General features: G+C 20.1%; 3 protein-coding genes across 3 annotated transcripts; 1 reads left to right on the forward strand and 2 right to left on the reverse strand. All coding sequences in view use genetic code 6, as the record gives it.

Annotated features, from left to right (window-relative positions):
- Positions 1–558: 558 nt before the first annotated feature.
- On the forward strand, positions 559–3325 carry TTHERM_01263940 (cyclic nucleotide-binding domain protein; the record flags this gene model as incomplete). The annotated part of the gene is made up of 11 exons (XM_001029869.2): positions 559–597; positions 651–700; positions 774–863; positions 1092–1187; positions 1667–1756; positions 1965–2054; positions 2236–2325; positions 2447–2536; positions 2757–2846; positions 3002–3091; positions 3232–3325. The coding sequence occupies 11 exons, from the start codon at positions 559–561 to the stop codon at positions 3323–3325; spliced, it is 909 nt and encodes a 302-aa protein (XP_001029869.2).
- A 1232-nt stretch (positions 3326–4557) lies between these two features.
- Positions 4558–15301, reverse strand: TTHERM_01263960 (kinase domain protein; the record flags this gene model as incomplete). The annotated part of the gene is made up of 31 exons (XM_001029871.3): positions 4558–4678; positions 5326–5415; positions 5660–5749; positions 6008–6097; positions 7515–7604; positions 7861–8016; positions 9829–9918; positions 10018–10107; positions 10194–10283; positions 10388–10477; positions 10581–10670; positions 10776–10865; positions 10963–11052; positions 11103–11192; positions 11300–11389; positions 11483–11572; positions 11675–11764; positions 11861–11950; positions 12057–12146; positions 12224–12313; positions 12778–12867; positions 12956–13045; positions 13151–13240; positions 13335–13378; positions 13565–13858; positions 13926–13985; positions 14038–14126; positions 14188–14385; positions 14440–14794; positions 14869–14976; positions 15032–15301. 31 exons carry the CDS (start codon positions 15299–15301, stop codon positions 4558–4560), a joined length of 3585 nt encoding a protein of 1194 aa, XP_001029871.3.
- A 1052-nt stretch (positions 15302–16353) lies between these two features.
- TTHERM_001263961 (transmembrane protein, putative) lies at positions 16354–17333 on the reverse strand (the record flags this gene model as incomplete). The annotated part of the gene is made up of 3 exons (XM_012797349.1): positions 16354–16465; positions 16695–16992; positions 17054–17333. 3 exons carry the CDS (start codon positions 17331–17333, stop codon positions 16354–16356), a joined length of 690 nt encoding a protein of 229 aa, XP_012652803.1.
- Positions 17334–18514: the final 1181 nt, after the last annotated feature.

Genomic DNA, 18514 nt, shown 5'->3' on the forward strand with positions numbered 1-18514 from the left:
ATTTGATTAACTTTTCAATTTAAAATAACAAAATTGTAAAAGAAAAGTAAATAGATATTTTTACCAAAAGTCAAGATTCAAATTTGAGAGATAAGTAACACTCAGTCAAATTATTAAATAAATTTGATAAACCTTATTTATTAATTAAGTTTTAACCTTAAATATTTAGAGTTATTTGAGAGTTAATATGAAAAAAACAGAGAATTATAGATAAACCGATAGAAATTTGAATTATAAGTATCAATCTTAGATAGATATTTTAAAAAATAAATAAAGATTGAATCAATGAAAAAAATTTTGAAAATAAAAGCATTAAAGTAAATTTCATTAAAAGAAAAACAAAGTATAGAAGTTTAGCATATTTTTTTAATCAGTGATTAAAAAGGAGGGGGGTTTTTTAGTCAAAATCGTCAAAATATTTTTTTTGATGGAGAAAAATATGACTGTATTATTAATTAATTAATTAGTTTCTTTTTAAAACCAACCCTTCTTTAATTTTTTTATTATTAATTAAAATCTAAGTGAGTCAATATTTAAAAGTAATTTAATAAAAGGAAAATGGATTAAAAGAAAAAATAATTTGAATTCCCAGAAGATGTAATTAATTAAAATAATATTAACTACTTAATTTTATTTTTTATTAAAAAAAGTTTATAAAGTCTCCTATAGAAAATCTTTCTGTTCTTAAGATAATTGAAAGGTTTGAATTAAAAAAAATACATTTTTCTATTTAATATAATTAATGCTAATTAAGATTTCTTAATAAACCATAGCATAAATTTAATTGATGAGCAGATAGCTTCAAGTTTTATTTCTGCTTTAGAGAAACACGCTAATCTCTCAGCCATGGATCTTAATTTCCAGTAAAATAATTCGTTTTTTAAAATAATCTATATTTTAGAAAAATTAATTATTCAAAAAATAATGAAAATAAATTACTAAACTATTTGTTAGTATATTAAATATTTCATTCATTTATTTTCTTTTTTTAAATTATGTTGTATTCAAAAATTAATTGAATAATTTCTTCAAATATTTTTTCAATTTTTTCTAATAATAATTTATTTTCCTTGTTTTTTTTAAATAATAAGTTAAAATGAAAATCAACACAGCTAAGAGGGATTAAAACGCTTAGGTTCTGTTTTAGCTAAATGTCCTCTTCTTTCAACTTTGGAAATCAATTATTAGTAAAATTATATTTGTTTAATTTATTTATTGAATGATAAAATATCTTAAAAAATATTTAAAAAAGGACTTTAATGATTTTTTAAATTTAAAAAAAATAAAATCTGATGCATTTACTTTAATTTACAGTTTAATTTTACTTTAATATGTGCCAAAAGGCATCCATAAATTTTCTCTTTATCTAGATGTGAATGCATTTGAAATAAATTAGATAAATAATAAATTTTAAACACAGGATTTTTGAAAAATGAAAAATTTTCTAAATGAAAATATTTCTTTAATTTTATAAAAGCTAGAAAATTAAACTAAAATTTTTAAACTATTAATTATTAATTTGTTATCTAAAAAAAATACATAAAGCAAGATAGAAATTATTAAGCTATAAAATTAATGTTTTATTTAATTAGATTTTTCATTAAGAAACTAAATTTTCAAATTAATTCTATTTTTATATAAAAAAATTTTTTTTTTTTATATTAAGCGGGGATAATATTGGTAATATTGGTGCCTCGTGTTTAAAATCTTCTTTTGCAAACTGTCCGAACTTGTTAAACTTTACACTAAAATTAAGGTAGAAATAATTAATTTGCTTGCTCTTTTTCTTATTTTGTTTGATTTAATAACTTTTTTTGTTTTGACTCTTTTAATTAAACTTCAATAAATATAAATTAAAAAACACAACAACTTAAATCATCAAAGAAAATTAAATTTTAACAATAATCGACATAAAAATTATTTATTTCTAATAAAACACAATATTAAAAATATTATTTTAAAAGTGAGAATAAAATTAGTGATGAAGGTGTTTTAGACTTGAGTTTAGCTTTAACATAATTGAAGAAACTCTAATTTTTAGAACTGTGGCTTAGGTAATAAATTAAACCATTTAAAAGTTTTTTCATTATTAACCCAAATAATATCACATCTTACTCTGCCATAATGAAAATTAATCTTTTACATTTAAATTAAAATTAAATGGAATTAGAATTTTAATAGAAGTTTAAAATCCAAAAGTTTATAAACTTAAAATTTACTCTTAAATAATAAAAGCATCAATTAAATAAACGATAAAGGCGCATAAGATATTGGGGAAGCTTTGACTTAATTACCAAATCTTTCAACTTTAAAACTCTACCTTCGGTAAAAATATTTTCATTAATTTTTTGGTGCATAAACGGCCTAATTCAATAATTTTGATTACTAATCTGAGAGTACAATTTCTATTTAAATAATCCTATTTATCTATAACAAAATTTAAAAGTTACAATTAAATATGTGACCAAGGTTCATCAAGTTTAGGGAAATCTTTAGCAGCTTGCTCTAAACTCAAGAATTTGGATTTATGGGTTAGGTAAAAATAATTTATTTATATTTTAAATACTTCTGTTAATATTATCAGAAGTTATGAAATTCATTAAAGAATTTGTTAATTTTTTATTTAATTTACTATTAGGTTTGTTTATTAATTTTTAATATCGATTTTGTTTTCTATCAACATTTGTCTTAAAACTTTTTTAACTTTTTAATTTATTTTGTTCTTTAATTTGTGTTTATTATTTTATGATAAAAAGTGAAAATTAAATTGGTTACTAAGGATTATCAGCTTTATGTGGTGCATTATCAACAAAAACTAATCTCTCAAATTTAGAATTGCATTTTAAGTAAAAAAAATATAATTTATTTATTTTTCTTAAAACTTTAATTAATTTTTTTTTAATTCATGTTTCAATTGAAAATTATAATTTTTTCTAATTATTTTTTTATACTTTTAATTTTTACTTCACAATTCAATAAATATTTTAAAAATATTTAACAGTGCAAATTAAATTGAATAAGAAGATCTAAAAAATTTAACTTAAGATTTATCTGCTTTTATTCACTTGAAAATTTTGAATTTTGGCTTCAGGTAAAATTAGTTAGTTTATTATTTACATTAATTTATTTATTGATAAATAAAACTACTTGCATAATTATTACCTTTTAAAATTATTAATTAAAGATATTAAAAGCTTTATTTAATCCTTTTAATAAAATTTTATCTTAAAGTGGCTAACAATTTACTATGCAATCAAAGAAGAATCTCAAATAAAAGCTTCTAAAACTCAAGAGATTAGTGGCAAAAAATATTAATATTTATTGAGACTTTTGAAAAAGTTTTAATATTATCTTGATATGAATATAAATAAAATGAATAAATAAATAAATAAACTGTGATAGAAATTTGTGTAAAAATATTTTTATTAAAATTAAATAAAATTGATTATATGTTGCATTTTAAGTAAAAATTGATATCATAAAACAATCAAAAAAAAATAAATTTTATTTATTTATGCATATTTATATTTTTTAATTTTCTTATATTATCTAGTCCAGAATATATGTCTCCCCCCGTATAAAATCTTTAGATTCATTTATATAATTAAAATAAAATTTGATTTCTCCCTAAATTTGTAACCCCTCAGATTCCTTAATGCTACTGATGGATACTATTTAAGATTAAAATCTAAATGTTATATAAAAACTTAGCATTAAAATTATTTAACAAGATATAAAAAAACACTAAAAATTTCATATGGTTTAATCTTTTTTTTATTATTTATTAGCTATTTGTTAACTTATAATAATATGAATGATATTTATAAATTTAAAAAGAATAATAAAATCTATCTATTAATGCATCTATATAAAGGTTAAAACACTTTTTTTAAAATATCATATAATAAAATATATCATACTCAATCATACTATTTTAGCCACTTGTTTATCTCAAAGACAACTAATCTTTTTGATTTTAGACACTAGTTTATTACTTTGAATTTTTTTTCCATATAACTTTTATAATAAATTTGTGTACATTTTAAAAAAATAAATAAAATAAACTTTTTAATTAAAAATTATTTCTTAAATCAATAAATAAATAAAATAACATTAGTGGAATAAAAAAAGAGAAAAAAAATAAAATAAAATAAATTTAAGGAGTTTTTAGTTTAATATTTATTTTATGGTTAAAAATATCACAATCCTAAATAAATAAACTATTTTTACTAAATCTCAAGTGTCAAATAAGATAAATTAGTGCACTTTGCTAAAGCAGAACATAAGCCTGATACACCATTCTAACCAAAATTATTCAAACTTTTTAAATATTGAAGAAAAAATATATCATTAAATATTTAATTAGAAGTAAAAAATGTAGAAAAAATATGTAATAATAAGATAGATTAATTAATAATAAAAGCAAAAGTTGAAAATAAAATGATGAGTTTTTAAATTAACAAAGAAACTTACAAAAAAAAAGCTAGCACAATAAAAACAAAAAGAAAAAGAAAAAAGAGATTTATTGTTTTTAATTAGTTTTTATAATTAAAAATATCACAATCCAAAACAAATAAACTATTTTTACAAAAGATTGAGTGTCAAATTAGAGAGATTAATGCAATTTACTAAAGCAGTACCTAAGCCTGATGTACCTTCATCACCAATAGAATTATCACTTTTTAAATATTGAAGAAAAAATATATCATTAAATATTTAATTAGAAGTAAAAAATGAAGAAAAAATATGAATTAATAAGATACATTAATTAATAATAAAAGCAAAAGTTGAAAATAAAATGTTGAGTTAAATTAAAAAAAAGCAAGCACAATAAAAACAAAAAGAAAAAAAAAGAGCTTTATTGTTTTTAATTAGTTTTTATAATTAAAAATAAGAAAAATAAAAAAGATTAAAAAAAACACCTAATAAATACATAATAACAATATAAAAAAATATATATATAAATATAATATAAAAAAAATTTTTTTAATTTTAAGATGTATTCTGAGTGCATTTATATGTGCGAGTATTTCTATTCTATTCTATCATCAATATAATTGCAACTTTTTAAATATTGAAGAAAAAATATATCATTAAATAGTTAATTAATTAGAAGGGAAAAATGCAGTAAAAATATGAAATAATAAGATAGGTTAATTAATAATAAAAGCGAAAGTTGAAAATAAAATTATGAGTTAAATTAACAAAGAAAGAACAAAAAATAAGCAAGCACAATAAAAAGAAAAATAAAAAAGAGTTTTATTGTTTTTAATTAGTTTTTATAATTCAAAATATCATAATCCAAAACAAATAAACTGTTTTTACTGGAGATCAAGTGTCAAGTAAGAGAGATTAATGCACTTTGCTAAAGCAGTACCTAAACCTGATGCACCGATTGCACCAATTTTATTCCAACTTTTTAAATATTGAAGAAAAAATATATCATTAAATAGTTAATTAGAAGGAAAAATGAAGAAAAAATATGAAATAAAAAGATAGATTAATTAATAATAAATCAAAGGTTGAAAATAAAATGATGAGTTAAATTAACAAAGAAAAGTAAGCACAATAAAAAGAAAAATAAAAAAGAGTTTTATTGTTTTTAATTAGTTTTTATAATTAAAAATATCACAATCCAAAACAAATAAACTGTTTTTACCTAAGGTCAAGTGTCAAATTTGTGAGATTAATGCATTTTGATAAACCAAAAGATAACCTTGATGCACTTTCATCATCAATTTAATTGGTACTTTTTAAATATTAAATAAAAAATATATCATTAAATAGTTAATCAGAAGGAAAAAATGAAGAAAAAATATGAAACAATAAGATAGATTAATTAATTATAAAAGCAAAAGCTGAAAATAAAATGATGAATTTAATTAACAAAGAAAGAACAAAAAAAGAGCAAGCACAATAAAAAGAAAAATAAAAAAGAGCTTTATTGTTTTTAATTAGTTTTTATAATTAAAAATATCTTAATCCAAAACAAATAAACTGTTTTTACGCAAGATTAAGTGTCAAGTTAGAGAGATTAATGCACTTTGCTAAAGCAGCACCTAAATCTGATGTAATGATTGCATCATTTATTTGCAAACTTTTTAAATATTGAAGAAAAAATATATCATAAAATAGTTAATTAGAAGGAAAAAATGAAGAAAAAATATGAAATAAAAAGATAGATTAATTAATAATAAAAGTAAAAGTTGAAAATAAAATGATGAGTAAAATTAAGAAAGATAGAAGAAAAATAAGCACAAGTAAAGTAAAAAAGAAAAAGAAAAGTAAATCAAATAAAAAGCTAAAAAATAAATTCATCAAGTTTTATTATTTAAAATTATGTTTTAAAGGTAAAAATATTCCAATCTAAAAATAATAAGATGTTTGTATCAAGAAAAAGTTTAGAATGAAAAAATGAATAAAAAATTTCAAATAATAAAAAATGGATAATAAATTTAAAAAATTTTAAATGAAAATTAAATTAAAAAAACTAAAAAAACATTTTAAAAAAAATGTACTAAAATAGGGGACAATATCTATTAGAAAAATAAAAATTTTTAATCACAGAAAGTTAAATATATAGAAAATATTAATAGTAATAAGAATGATATTTATTAATTAAATATACGACAGATTAATACAGAGAAACTAATGAGACTAAAGTGAAGACTTTAAGAACTTTTTATATTAGCAAAAATAAATTTAAAGTTTATTAATAAAAAAATAAATAATTACTTTTTCCAATCTATTGTAAAATTTAATCTATTATATTGATTTTTTTTTTTTTTAATATTGAATGCAACCCATGAAAATTTAATTAATTATTAGTAGATACAAGAAAAAATAAATTATATGAATTTATAAATTTACTTTTAGTAAGAGAAATCACAAAAAAGTAAATTAGTGTAACATTTATTATTAAATCTTAATATTTCTATTTAAAATGCTTACTTAAAAATATAGTAGGAAATAGAGATTGGATATAAATGATAACTAAAATGCGAACTCACTAGAATGAAATAAATATTGGTGTAATTAATTAGATTCTTTTATAGTTTAAATTCATTTTAAACTATACTTGCTCACTATAAATAATCTAAAATTCAATAATTTGTATACTTAATAAGCATAAAAAAAAAAAAAATAAAAATATAAATAAATATTATAAAATAGTTAATTTAAGAGTTATTCTGAGTGCATATTTATGTGCGAGTATTTCTATTCTATTCTATCACCAATTTTATTGCAACTTTTTAAATATTGAAGATTGAAGAAAAAGTATATCATTAAATAGTTATTTAGAAAGAAAAAATGAAGAAAAAATATGAAATAATAAGATTAATTAATTAATAATAAAAGCAAAAGTTGAAAATAAAATGATAAATTTAATTAACAAAGAAAGAACAAAAAAAAAGCAAGCACAATAAAAAGAAATAGAAAAAAGAGCTTTATTGTTTTAAATTAGTTTTTATAATTAAAAATATCACAATCCAAAATAAATAAACTGTTTTTACCCAAGATCAAGTGTCAAATTAGAGAGATTAGTGCACTTTGCTAAAGCAGAACCTAAGCCTAAAGCACCTTTATCACAAATTTAATTGCGACTTTTTAAATTTTGAAGAAAAAATTTATCATTAAATTGTTAATTAGAAGAAAAAATATGAAATAAAAAGATAGATTAATTAATAATAAAAGCAATTGTTGAAAATAAACTTATAAGCTGTTAAATTAACAAAGAAAGAACAAAAAAAAAAGCAAGCACAATAAAAATAAAAAGAAAAAGAAAAAAGAGTTTTATTGTTTTTAATTAGTTTTTATAATTAAAAATATCACAATCCAAAACAAATAAACTGTTTTTACCTAAGCCATAGTGTCAAATTTGAAAGATTAATGCAATTTGTTAAAGCAGAACCTAAGCCTGATACTCCTTCATCACAAATTTATAATTTTAAGTTGTATTAGTGCTTTTATATGTGCGAGTATATCTATTATGTTCTATCACGAATTTAATTGCTACTTTTTAAATATTGAAGAAAAAATATACCATTAAATAGTTAATTAGAAGGAAAAAACCAAGAAATGATATGAAATAATAAGATGGGTTAATTAATAATAAAAGTAAAAGTTGAAAATAAAATTATGAGCTAATAAATTAACAAAGAAAGAAAATAAAAAAAAGCAAGCATAATAAAAAGAAAAGAAAAAAGAGTTTATTGTTTTTAATTAGTTTTTATAATTAAAAATATCACAATCTAAAACAAATAAACTGTTTTTACCTAAGATAAAGTTTCAAATTAGAGAGATTAATGCATTTTGCTAAAGCAGAACCTAAGTCTTGTACATCTTCTTCATCAAAATATTTTACTTTTTAAATATTGAAGAAAAAATATATCATTAAATAGAGTAAATTTCCATACGAATTTACAAAAAGAGAGTTTGATATACCGGTTTTTAAATTTAAAAAAATTAAAATTTTAAATATTTTTTATGAATTTTCCTATGAATTCACTGTGAACTCCTCTTTTTTGAAAAATACCCATTTTTTTTGGACATTGTTAGAGTCAATATAGAGGTAAAATTTTTCAATATTTATTTTTTTCAAAAAAAATGATATTTTATAAGAATATATGGCATGAAAAAATTATTTCAAATTTTACATTTTGTGAATTTAAAGCATTCTAAAAACTCAAAAATAAACTATTTAAAGCTAATTTAGCTTTATTTATTATGTTATTAAGATCTATTACATTTAGCCTTTTATAAATTAAAAAGGCATTTCACTCTAATTAATTATAGGAGGAAAAAATGATAAAAAATATGAAATAATAAGATTAATTAATAATTAATAAAATTAACATAGAATGAAAAAATAAGAAATTGTAAGTTTTAATAGCAAAAAATGAATAAAAAATATCAAATAACAAAAAATGAATAATAAATAATTAATTAAAAATTGAAATGAAAATTTTGTTAAAATAGCTAAAAAATTTTTGTTTTAATAAAAATCAATAAATAAATAATGATGATAATTTCTATATTAGAAATTATTTATTTAAACAAATTGAAAGTTAGATATACAAAAAATATTAATAATAATAAAAGTAATATTTATTAATTAAATATACATCGGACTAATATGGAGAAACTAATGAGATAAAAGTGAAGAGCTTAAAAACTTTTTTATTAATTTATATAAATTTAAAGGATATTAATAAAAAAATTAATAATTACTTCTTCTAATCTATTGTAATATTTAATCTATTATATCATTTATTTTTTTCAAAAATACTGAATAGCAATTATGAAATTTAATTTATTAATTAATTATAAATGGATAAAAAGAACAAATAAATATAATAATTATATATTTGGTTTTATAAAGAGATACCGCAGAAAAATTAATTTAGCATTCATTATTTAAACTTAATATTTGTATTTAAAACATATATATGGAACTTTTTTTGGGCAAAAATACTTAGGGAATGCCTTAATTAATGAGCATTTACAGTATATATTAAATGATATTTAATTAAAAAAATATTTTATTATTTTCTAAAAATCTAATCTGAAACCATTTTCAAAAATAAATATTATGTATGACTTTATACTACTAATTAAAAATTTTATTTTCTCTATTATCAGATCATTCATTTATTTAATAAATACATTTCAATATTTTATATTTACTATCATATTTTTTCGAAATTTAATTTCCAATAACTCATCTCCATTTAGCTTATTATTACTAATTATTTTTAAAAAGTATTTTAATTCGATAAATAAATATATTAAATATTATTTTAACAATTTAAATATCTTCAAAATTACCTTAAATTAAGATTTAATGTTGAGAGAGTAGGATATTTAGCTATTTCGGAAGCTACTGATATTCCCCCTTCTGAGCCTATATTGTTATCACTATTATAAATTTACAAAAATAATTAAATATTCTTTTATTTTTTAATTTTTTTATTTATTTATTCAAGCTATATATTGAGAAAATGTATAAAAAATTACCCAAGCCAAAGGCTTAAAGTAGACAGAGTAAGACATTTAGCTATTTCGGAAGCTATTGCTTTTGCCCCATCTGGGCCTATTTTGTTTGATCTAATTTAAATTTACAAAAATACTTAAATAAATAAATATTCTTTTTTTTAAATTATTTTTTAATTGAGAAAATGTGTAAAAATTACTATAACCAAAGGGTTAAAGCGGAGAGAGTAGGGCATTTAGTTATTTCGGAAGCTACTGCTTTCGCCCCATCTGGGCCTATATTATTATTACTAATAAAAATTTGCAAAATATTAATTAAATAAATGTTCATTTATTTTTTGATTTTTTTAATTTTTATTTTCACATTAAATTGAGAAAATGAGTAAAAAATTACCTAAGCCAAAGGGTTAAAGTGGAGAGAGTAGGGCATTTAGCTATTTCAAAAGCTACTGCCTTCGTCCCATCTGGGCCTATATTGTTATCACTAATTAAATTTTATAAAAATACTTTAATAAATATTCTTTTATTTTTAAGTTTTTTTAATAATTTATTAAATCTATAAATTGAGAAAGTAAGTAAAAAATTACTCAAAATCAAGAGTTAAAGTGGAGAGAGTAGGACATTTAGCTATTTTGGAAGCTACTTCTTTTGCCCCATTTGGGCCTATATTGTTATCACTAGTTAAAATTTATAAAATTACTTAAATAAACATTCTTTCATTATTTTTTAAGTTTTTTAATAATTTAATTAAACTTTAAATATAGAAAATGTGTAAAAATTACTATAGCCAAAGGGTTAAAGTGGAGAGAGTTAGACATTTAGCTATTTCTGAGGCTAATCCTTTCGCCCCATCTGAGCCTATATTGTTATCACTAATTCAAAATTTAAAATATACTTAAATATTCTTTATTTTTATATTTTTTAATTATTTATTAAAATTTTAAATCAAGAAAGTGTGTCAAAAATTACCCAAGCCAAAGGCTTAAAGTAGAGAGAATAGGACATTTAGATATTTCTGAAGCTACTGCTTTAGCCCCATCTGAGCCTATAATATTTGATCTAATCAAAATTTACAAAAATGCTTAAATAGATATTCTTTTATTAATTACTAGAGGTAAAGGCTTAAAGTGGAGAGAGAAGGACATTTAGCTATTTACGAAGCTACTGCTTTTGCCCCATCTGGGCCTATATTGTTATTACTAATTAAAATTTACAAAAATACTTAAATAGATATTCTTTTATTTTTTAAACTATTAATTATTTATTTTCAACCATAAATTTAGAAAATGTGTGAAAAATTAATTACCCAAGCCAAAGGCTTAGAGTGAATAAAGTAGGACATTTAGCTATTTCTGAAGCTGCTGCTTTTGCTCCATCTGGGCCTATATTATTATTACTAATTAAAATTTACAAAAATTTTTAAATATTTCGATTTTTATAATTATTTATTTATTTAAATTATAAATCTAGAAAATGCCTAAAAAACTACCCAAGCCAAAGGCTTAAAGTGGAGAGAGTAGGGCATTTGGCTATTTCAGAAGCTACAGCTTTTGCCCCATCCGGGCCTATATTGTTATCACTAATTAAAATTTACAAAAATATTTAAATAAATATGCTTTTATTTTTTAATTTTTTAAATATTTATAAAGGCTATGAATCGAGAAAATGTGTAAAAAATTACCCAAGCCAAAGGCTTAAAGTGGAAAGAGTGGGACATTTAACTATTTCAGAAGCTACTACTTTCACCCCATCTGAGCCTATATTATTTGATCTAATTAAAGAAAACAAAAATACTTAAAATATTCTTTTTTTGATTTTTTTAATTATTTATTTAAACTATAAATTGAGAAAACGTGTTAAATATTACTATAGCCAAAGGGTTAAAATAGAAAGAGTAGGAAATTTAGCTATTTCTGAAGCTACTGCTTTAGCCCCATCTGAACCTATATTGTTTGATCTAATTAAAAATTTACAAAAATACTTAAATAAATAAATATTCTTTTATTTTTGATTTTTTTAATAATTTATTGAGGCTATGAATGAGAAAATGTGTGAAAAATTACCCAAGCCAAAGGCTTAAAGTGGAGAGAGTAGAGCACTTAGCTATTTCGGAGGCTACTGCTTTTGCCCCTTCTGGGCCTATATTGTTTGATCTAATTAAAATTTTCAAAAATACTTAAATATTATTTATTTATTTAAACTATAATTTGAGAATATGTATAAAATTTACCCAAGCCAAAGGCTTAAAGTGGAGAGAGTAAAACATTTAGCTATTTCTGAAGCTACTGCTTTTGCACCATCAGGGCCTATATTGTTTGATCTAATTGAATTTGCAAAAATACTTCAATAAATATTCTTTATTCTTTTATTTTTTGTTTTTTTAAATATTTATTACTATAGCCAAAGGCTTAAAGTGGAAAGAGTAAGACATTTAGCTATTTCCGAAGCCACTACTTTTGCCCCATATGGACCTATATTATTATTACTAATTAAAATTTACAAAAAAATACTTAAATAAATATACTTTTATGATTTTATTTTTTTAAATATTTATTTAAAATTTAAATTTAAAAAAATATGTAAAAAATTACCCAAGCCAAAGACTTAAAGCCGAGAGAGAAGGACATTTAGTTATTTCAGAAGCTACTCCTATTGCGCCATCTGGGCCTATATTGTTATCACTAATTTAAATTTGGAAAAATACTTAAATACATGTTCTATTATTATTTAATATTTTTAATTATTAATTTAAATTATAAATCAAAAAAATGTTTAATATGTTACTCAAGCCAAAGGGTTAAAGTGGAGAGAGTAGGACATTTAGCTATTTCTTAAGCTACTGCTTTCGCCCCATCTGAGCCTATATTGTTTGATCTAATTAAAATTTACAAAAATAAATATTCTTTCATTTTTTGTTTTTTTCAAATCAAATATTTAAATTATAAAATGGGTAAAAAATTACTAAAGCCAAAGACTTAAAATCGAGAGAGTAGGGCATTTAGCTATTTCGGAAGCAATTGCTTTCGCACCATCTGGACCTATATTGTTTGATCTAATTGAATTTACAAAAATACTTAAATAAATATATTTTATTTTGTTTTTGATTTTTTTAATAATTTATTTAAACTATAAATTGAGAAAATGTGTAAAAAAATACCCAAGCAAAAGTCTTAAAGCTGAGAGAGTAGGACATTTAGCAATTTCGGAAGCTACTGCTTTCGCCCCACCAGGGCCTATATTGTTTGATCTAATTAAAATTTACAAAAGTACTTAGAGTTTTTAATTGAATGAAAAAGTCTTTTAATAATAGAGATTAAATATTTTGATTAAAAATAAATTACAATTGAAAATTGGCTATTTTGCAATATAAGAAATGAGAACTAATCTGTTTTTAGGTAAAAAATAATATAAAAAAGATTAAAACTGTAATTTTTCATCTAAAGTTTCCTTATTAATTAAGAGAGAAGAGTTAAATTTAGGTTTTTAATTATTTTAGGAAGTCGTTTATTTTTTCAAATTTGAATTATGAGAATTGGAGAAATTATGGTGGTAATAAAATATATATATTTACATTTTTAAAAGAAGTAATTTCTTTAGAATAAAATTAATATCCATAATTTGAATGCAGATCAGCAATAATTGAATATAAATTTTTTCTTTTTTCCTGATTAAATGCAACGGTTTTTAGAATTATATCATAGATTTTTGTGTTTCTTTATACCAACTCGTTTTTAATAAGATAACTTGGTTCAAATGGAATTTTAAAGCCATGTAGGTAGTCAAGATTTTTTTATTTAAGAAATGGTTCCAATGTTTCAAAATTATCAATAACAGCTAAGCAAACTCCTAGTGAAAAAATTTCACTCTATTAAATTTTAAGTAAATCAAATATTTAACAAAATTAATTAATATTATTTATTTATTTATTTTACCTAGAATGTAAATAATTAGGTGTTAAATATCTCAGGTGATATATATCCAAGAGTGCCACACTTTTATTTTAGTTTCAATTGTTTATTTTAAACTAAAAAATAATTTATTTACTGTTCCTTTAATAGGTTTGTAATCTTTAACTAAGTTTCCATTAATTCTAATCCAATTATAATACATTTTTCTTGCTTAATCAAAGTCAGCTAATTATAAAAAAATATATTTAAGAAAAATTGATTAATAAATTATTAAAGATTTAATTACTTAGTTTTATGATTGGAATTTAAGATTGATTATCGTCGATATAGAGGATATTTTCAAGTTTAATATCTCTATGTACAATATCATTTTAATGTAAGTAATTAATAACATCGATTACTTGAATAGCTATTTGCATTTTCTCTTCATCGTTAAGCTAAATATTTTCTTTCTTTAATCTGTTAAAGTATTGCTTTAGGTTACCTAATAAATAATTTATTTATTTTTTTATTTGAATTTATTTAATTTATTTGATACCAGAACATTTTTCAATTTCATATACAACAAAGTCCTCTTTTTTGGTAACATCTAGGTAAAAGAAACCATAGAAGTTGATTACAAGAGGCATTTAACAATCTTTGATTATTCCAATTTCTCGAACAATTTCATGCTTGGATGGAACTCTTTAGATTTTTAAAGCTGAGTGTCTATTTAATGATTTGTTGTAGGCTCCAAGAATTAAACCAGTAGCCCCAACAGAAATGAATTCGAAATTCGAATCATATTAAGCCTTCTTTAAGAGTAAATCAAGAATAATTTGATATTCAAAGATTTCAAAAGGTTTTTCTTTCAACTATTTAAATTCTTAAATCAACATTTCAAATCTTTAATCCTGAAATAATTTTTTTCATTTTTTAAAAATTTAATAAATAAAATTAAATAATTAAGTTTAAATTAAATGATAACCTTGTAGATTTAATAAATTTAAAGGAGTTCAATTTCTTCTTTCTTTGATTTTTCTACTATACTCTTCTAAATTTAAGAGAGTTATTCTGCTTTTTTCTGAAGTTATTTCTTTGCAAAAAAAATAAAAAACTAATTTATGATTAATAAAAACAATAAAATTTACCCTATTTAATATGGAAGAAATCTCAACATCTAAGTAGTTTTAATTCTAAACTATGAACTGAATGAGTAAATCTACAGGAGGTAAACGATTTTTAGGATCAAATTCTAAACATTACTTGGCTATCCTGTAAATTTAAGATAGTCTATTTATCTAAAAGCTTGTGAAAATATTTCCAAACTAAATTTCAAGCTTTTCCTAATTTGTTGTTTTTGTGAAGTCGAAGGTCTGAATGTTATCCAGTTCTAATAGCACTAAACCAAAAGAAAACATATCTGACTAAATTATTAAAAGAATTTTTTATTTTATTCGTTTTTATATGAGGACAAAAATAATTTTTGAAATAAGATTTGTAATTTTTTAATTTAAAAAAGCCTTTGATCAAAAAATGAATAAAAATTAAGTTAAAATAAAATAATAATTAGTAAATTAAGCAAATAATTTACAGCTTTTTTGAATATTCCTTAATCTACTTCTGGTGCACAGTATGATTGAGTTCCTTTCTTTGTATATTTAAACAAAAAATATAAAAAATGATTAATTAGAATTTTAAATACGAATTTTGAAAAAGAAATTCTAGATTTGTTGTTCTAAAGTGCAGATGCAAAAGCTAGGTCACCTATAATTAATTTTTTATTAAAATTTAATGTATAAAATATGTTAAAAACAAAATTTTTTGTATTAGTTTTAGAGTTTATTGAAACTATTGCTAATAACATCATTTAAAAACAAAATTTGATAAAAAATTATATTTCAAATTTATTTGCAAAATTCTAAAAGTGTTTGATTCTTTGTTTGTTTACAAATTAATATTTTTAATTTAAAAATTAATTTATAGCCAAATGCCTTTATATTTTAATAGCGTTTTTACAGCGTTAAAATATTAATAATAATTTTAATTTTAAATCAATTCAATTAAATTAAATTCAATTTTTTTATAAGTTTTTTAATTTTTAGCTTTTTAAAAATATTTTACTTCCATAAATAAAAATTAAGGGATTGAAATTTGTAACCTCTCAAATTAAATTGGTTAATATGATAGGGTATATAAAATATTTAAAATTAAATACTTTAATTGTTTTTAGTTAAAATTGAGGGCTGATTTTAAAGAAATTCATTTATCTAAGTATATTTAATTTATAAATATTGGTTTATTTATTAAGTTACCAAAATAAATATGATATTCATAAACATAAAAATAATAAATAATACATCTAACAACTATCAATATATATTTTTGGTTAAATTATCTTATTACAAAGTATTATTTTCTATTATTCAAATATTATGCATGTATTTATTCATCCTTTTTCACTACTTGCCTATCACCATGGCCATAGAAAAGATAAGAATTAGATTTGAATGACAACTAATCTTTTTGATTTAAGATACTTGCTTTTTACTTTCAATTATTATGATTTATTGATCGTATTTTCACTTTTATATTATATCAAATTAAAATAAAATACTAAAAAAATTAAATAGAAAAAAATTATTTAATTAAAAATCAAGTTTAAAATTTAAAAAAAATTAGCAAAATAAAAAAGAAAATGAAATATTTTTCAAATAATAACTAATTAAAAGAGATAAATAGATAGGTATATTGTTTTAAATTCAATTTTATAAATAAAAATGTCACAATCAAAAATAAATAAACTGTTTTTACCAAAGGCGAAGTGTCAATTTTGAGAGATTAGTGCAATTTTATATAGCAGGACATAAATTTATTGCACCCTCAATACCAATTTAATTGTTACTTTTTAAATATTAAAGAAAAAATATTTAATTAATAAGTTAGTTAGTTAGTTATTTAGAAGGAAAAAATGAAAAAAAAATATGAAATAATAAGAAATTAATTAATTAATAAATAAATAAAGCAAATGTTGAAAATAAAAAAATGAAGATAGAAGAAAAATAAACACAAGTACAATAAAAAGAAAAAGATAACAAAATCAAATAAAAAGCTAATAAGCAAATATAAAGGGTTATATTGTTTTAAATTCGATTTTATATGAAAAATATCACAAACTAAACAAATAAGCCGTTATTACTTAAGATTAAGTGTCAAGTTTGAGAGATTAGTGCAATTTACTATTGCAGAACCAAAGTTTGATGTACCTTAATCACTAATTAAATTGTGACTTTTTGAATATTGAAGAAAAAATATATAACTAATTAGTTAGTTAGTTATTTATTTAGAAGGAAAAAATGAAGAAAAAATATGAAATAATAAGAAATGAATTAATAAATAAATAAAACAAATGTTGAAAATAAAAAAATGAAGATAGAAGAAAAATAAACACATGTACAATAAAAAGAAAAAGATAACAAAATCAAATAAAAAGCTAATAAGCAAATATAAAGGGGTATATTGTTTTAAATTCGATTTTATATGAAAAATATCACAATCTAAAACAAATAAGCTGTTATTACCTAAGATTAAGTGTCAAGTTTGTTAGATTAGTGCAATTTACTATTGCAGAACCAAAGTTTGATGTACCTTAATCACTAATTAAATTGTGACTTTTTAAATATTGAAGAAAAAATATATAACTAATTAGTTAGTTAGTTAGTTATTTATTTAGAAGGAAAAAATGAATAAAAAATATAAAATAATTAGTTAATAAATAATAAAAGCAAATGTTGGATTTAAAAAAATGGGTTAAGTTAAGAAAGATAGATAGAAGAAAAATAAATGCTAGTAATGAACAAACTTTTTTACTCAAGATAAAGTTTCAAGTTTGAGAGATTAGTGCAATTTGCTAAAGCAGAAACTAAGCTTGATGCACCTTAACCATCAATTTAATTTTCACTTTTTAAATATTGTAGAAAAAATATATCATTAATACATTAATTCATTATTTAGAAGGAAAAAGTGAAAATAAAAATATGAAATGATAAGAAATGAATTAATTAATAATAAAAGCTAACGTTGAAAATAAAAAAATGAGTTAAATTAAGAAAGGTAGGGAAAAAAAAAAGTAAGTACAATAAAAAAGAAAAAGAAAAATAAATCAAATAAAAATTGTATGTGTAATTAATTATATCACAATTTAAAACAAATAAGCTATTTTTACCTAAGATCTAATGTCAAATTTGAGAGATTAGTACAATTTGCTAAAGCAGAACCTAAATTTGATGCACCAATTACACCAATTTAATTTATACTTTTTAAATATTGAAGAAAAAATATCTTATTTATTTGTTGAATAGAAAGAAAAATTAAGGAAAATAAGAAATAAAAAGAAAAGAATTAATAAGTCATAAAACCAAATACTGAAAATAAAAAAATGATTTAAATTAAGTAAGAAAGAAGAAAAATAAACACAAATACAATAAAAAAGAAATAGAAAAGATAATAAATAAATAAACAAACAAATTAAAAGAGCTTTATTGTTTTAAATTCAATTTTATATGTAAAAATATCATAATTCAAAATAAATAAACTGTTTTTACGAAAGTTCAAGTGTCAAATTTGAGAGATTA

This window comes from Tetrahymena thermophila (assembly GCF_000189635.1).
Source record: "Tetrahymena thermophila SB210 genomic scaffold scf_8254662, whole genome shotgun sequence".
Lineage (NCBI taxonomy): Eukaryota > Ciliophora > Oligohymenophorea > Hymenostomatida > Tetrahymenidae > Tetrahymena > Tetrahymena thermophila.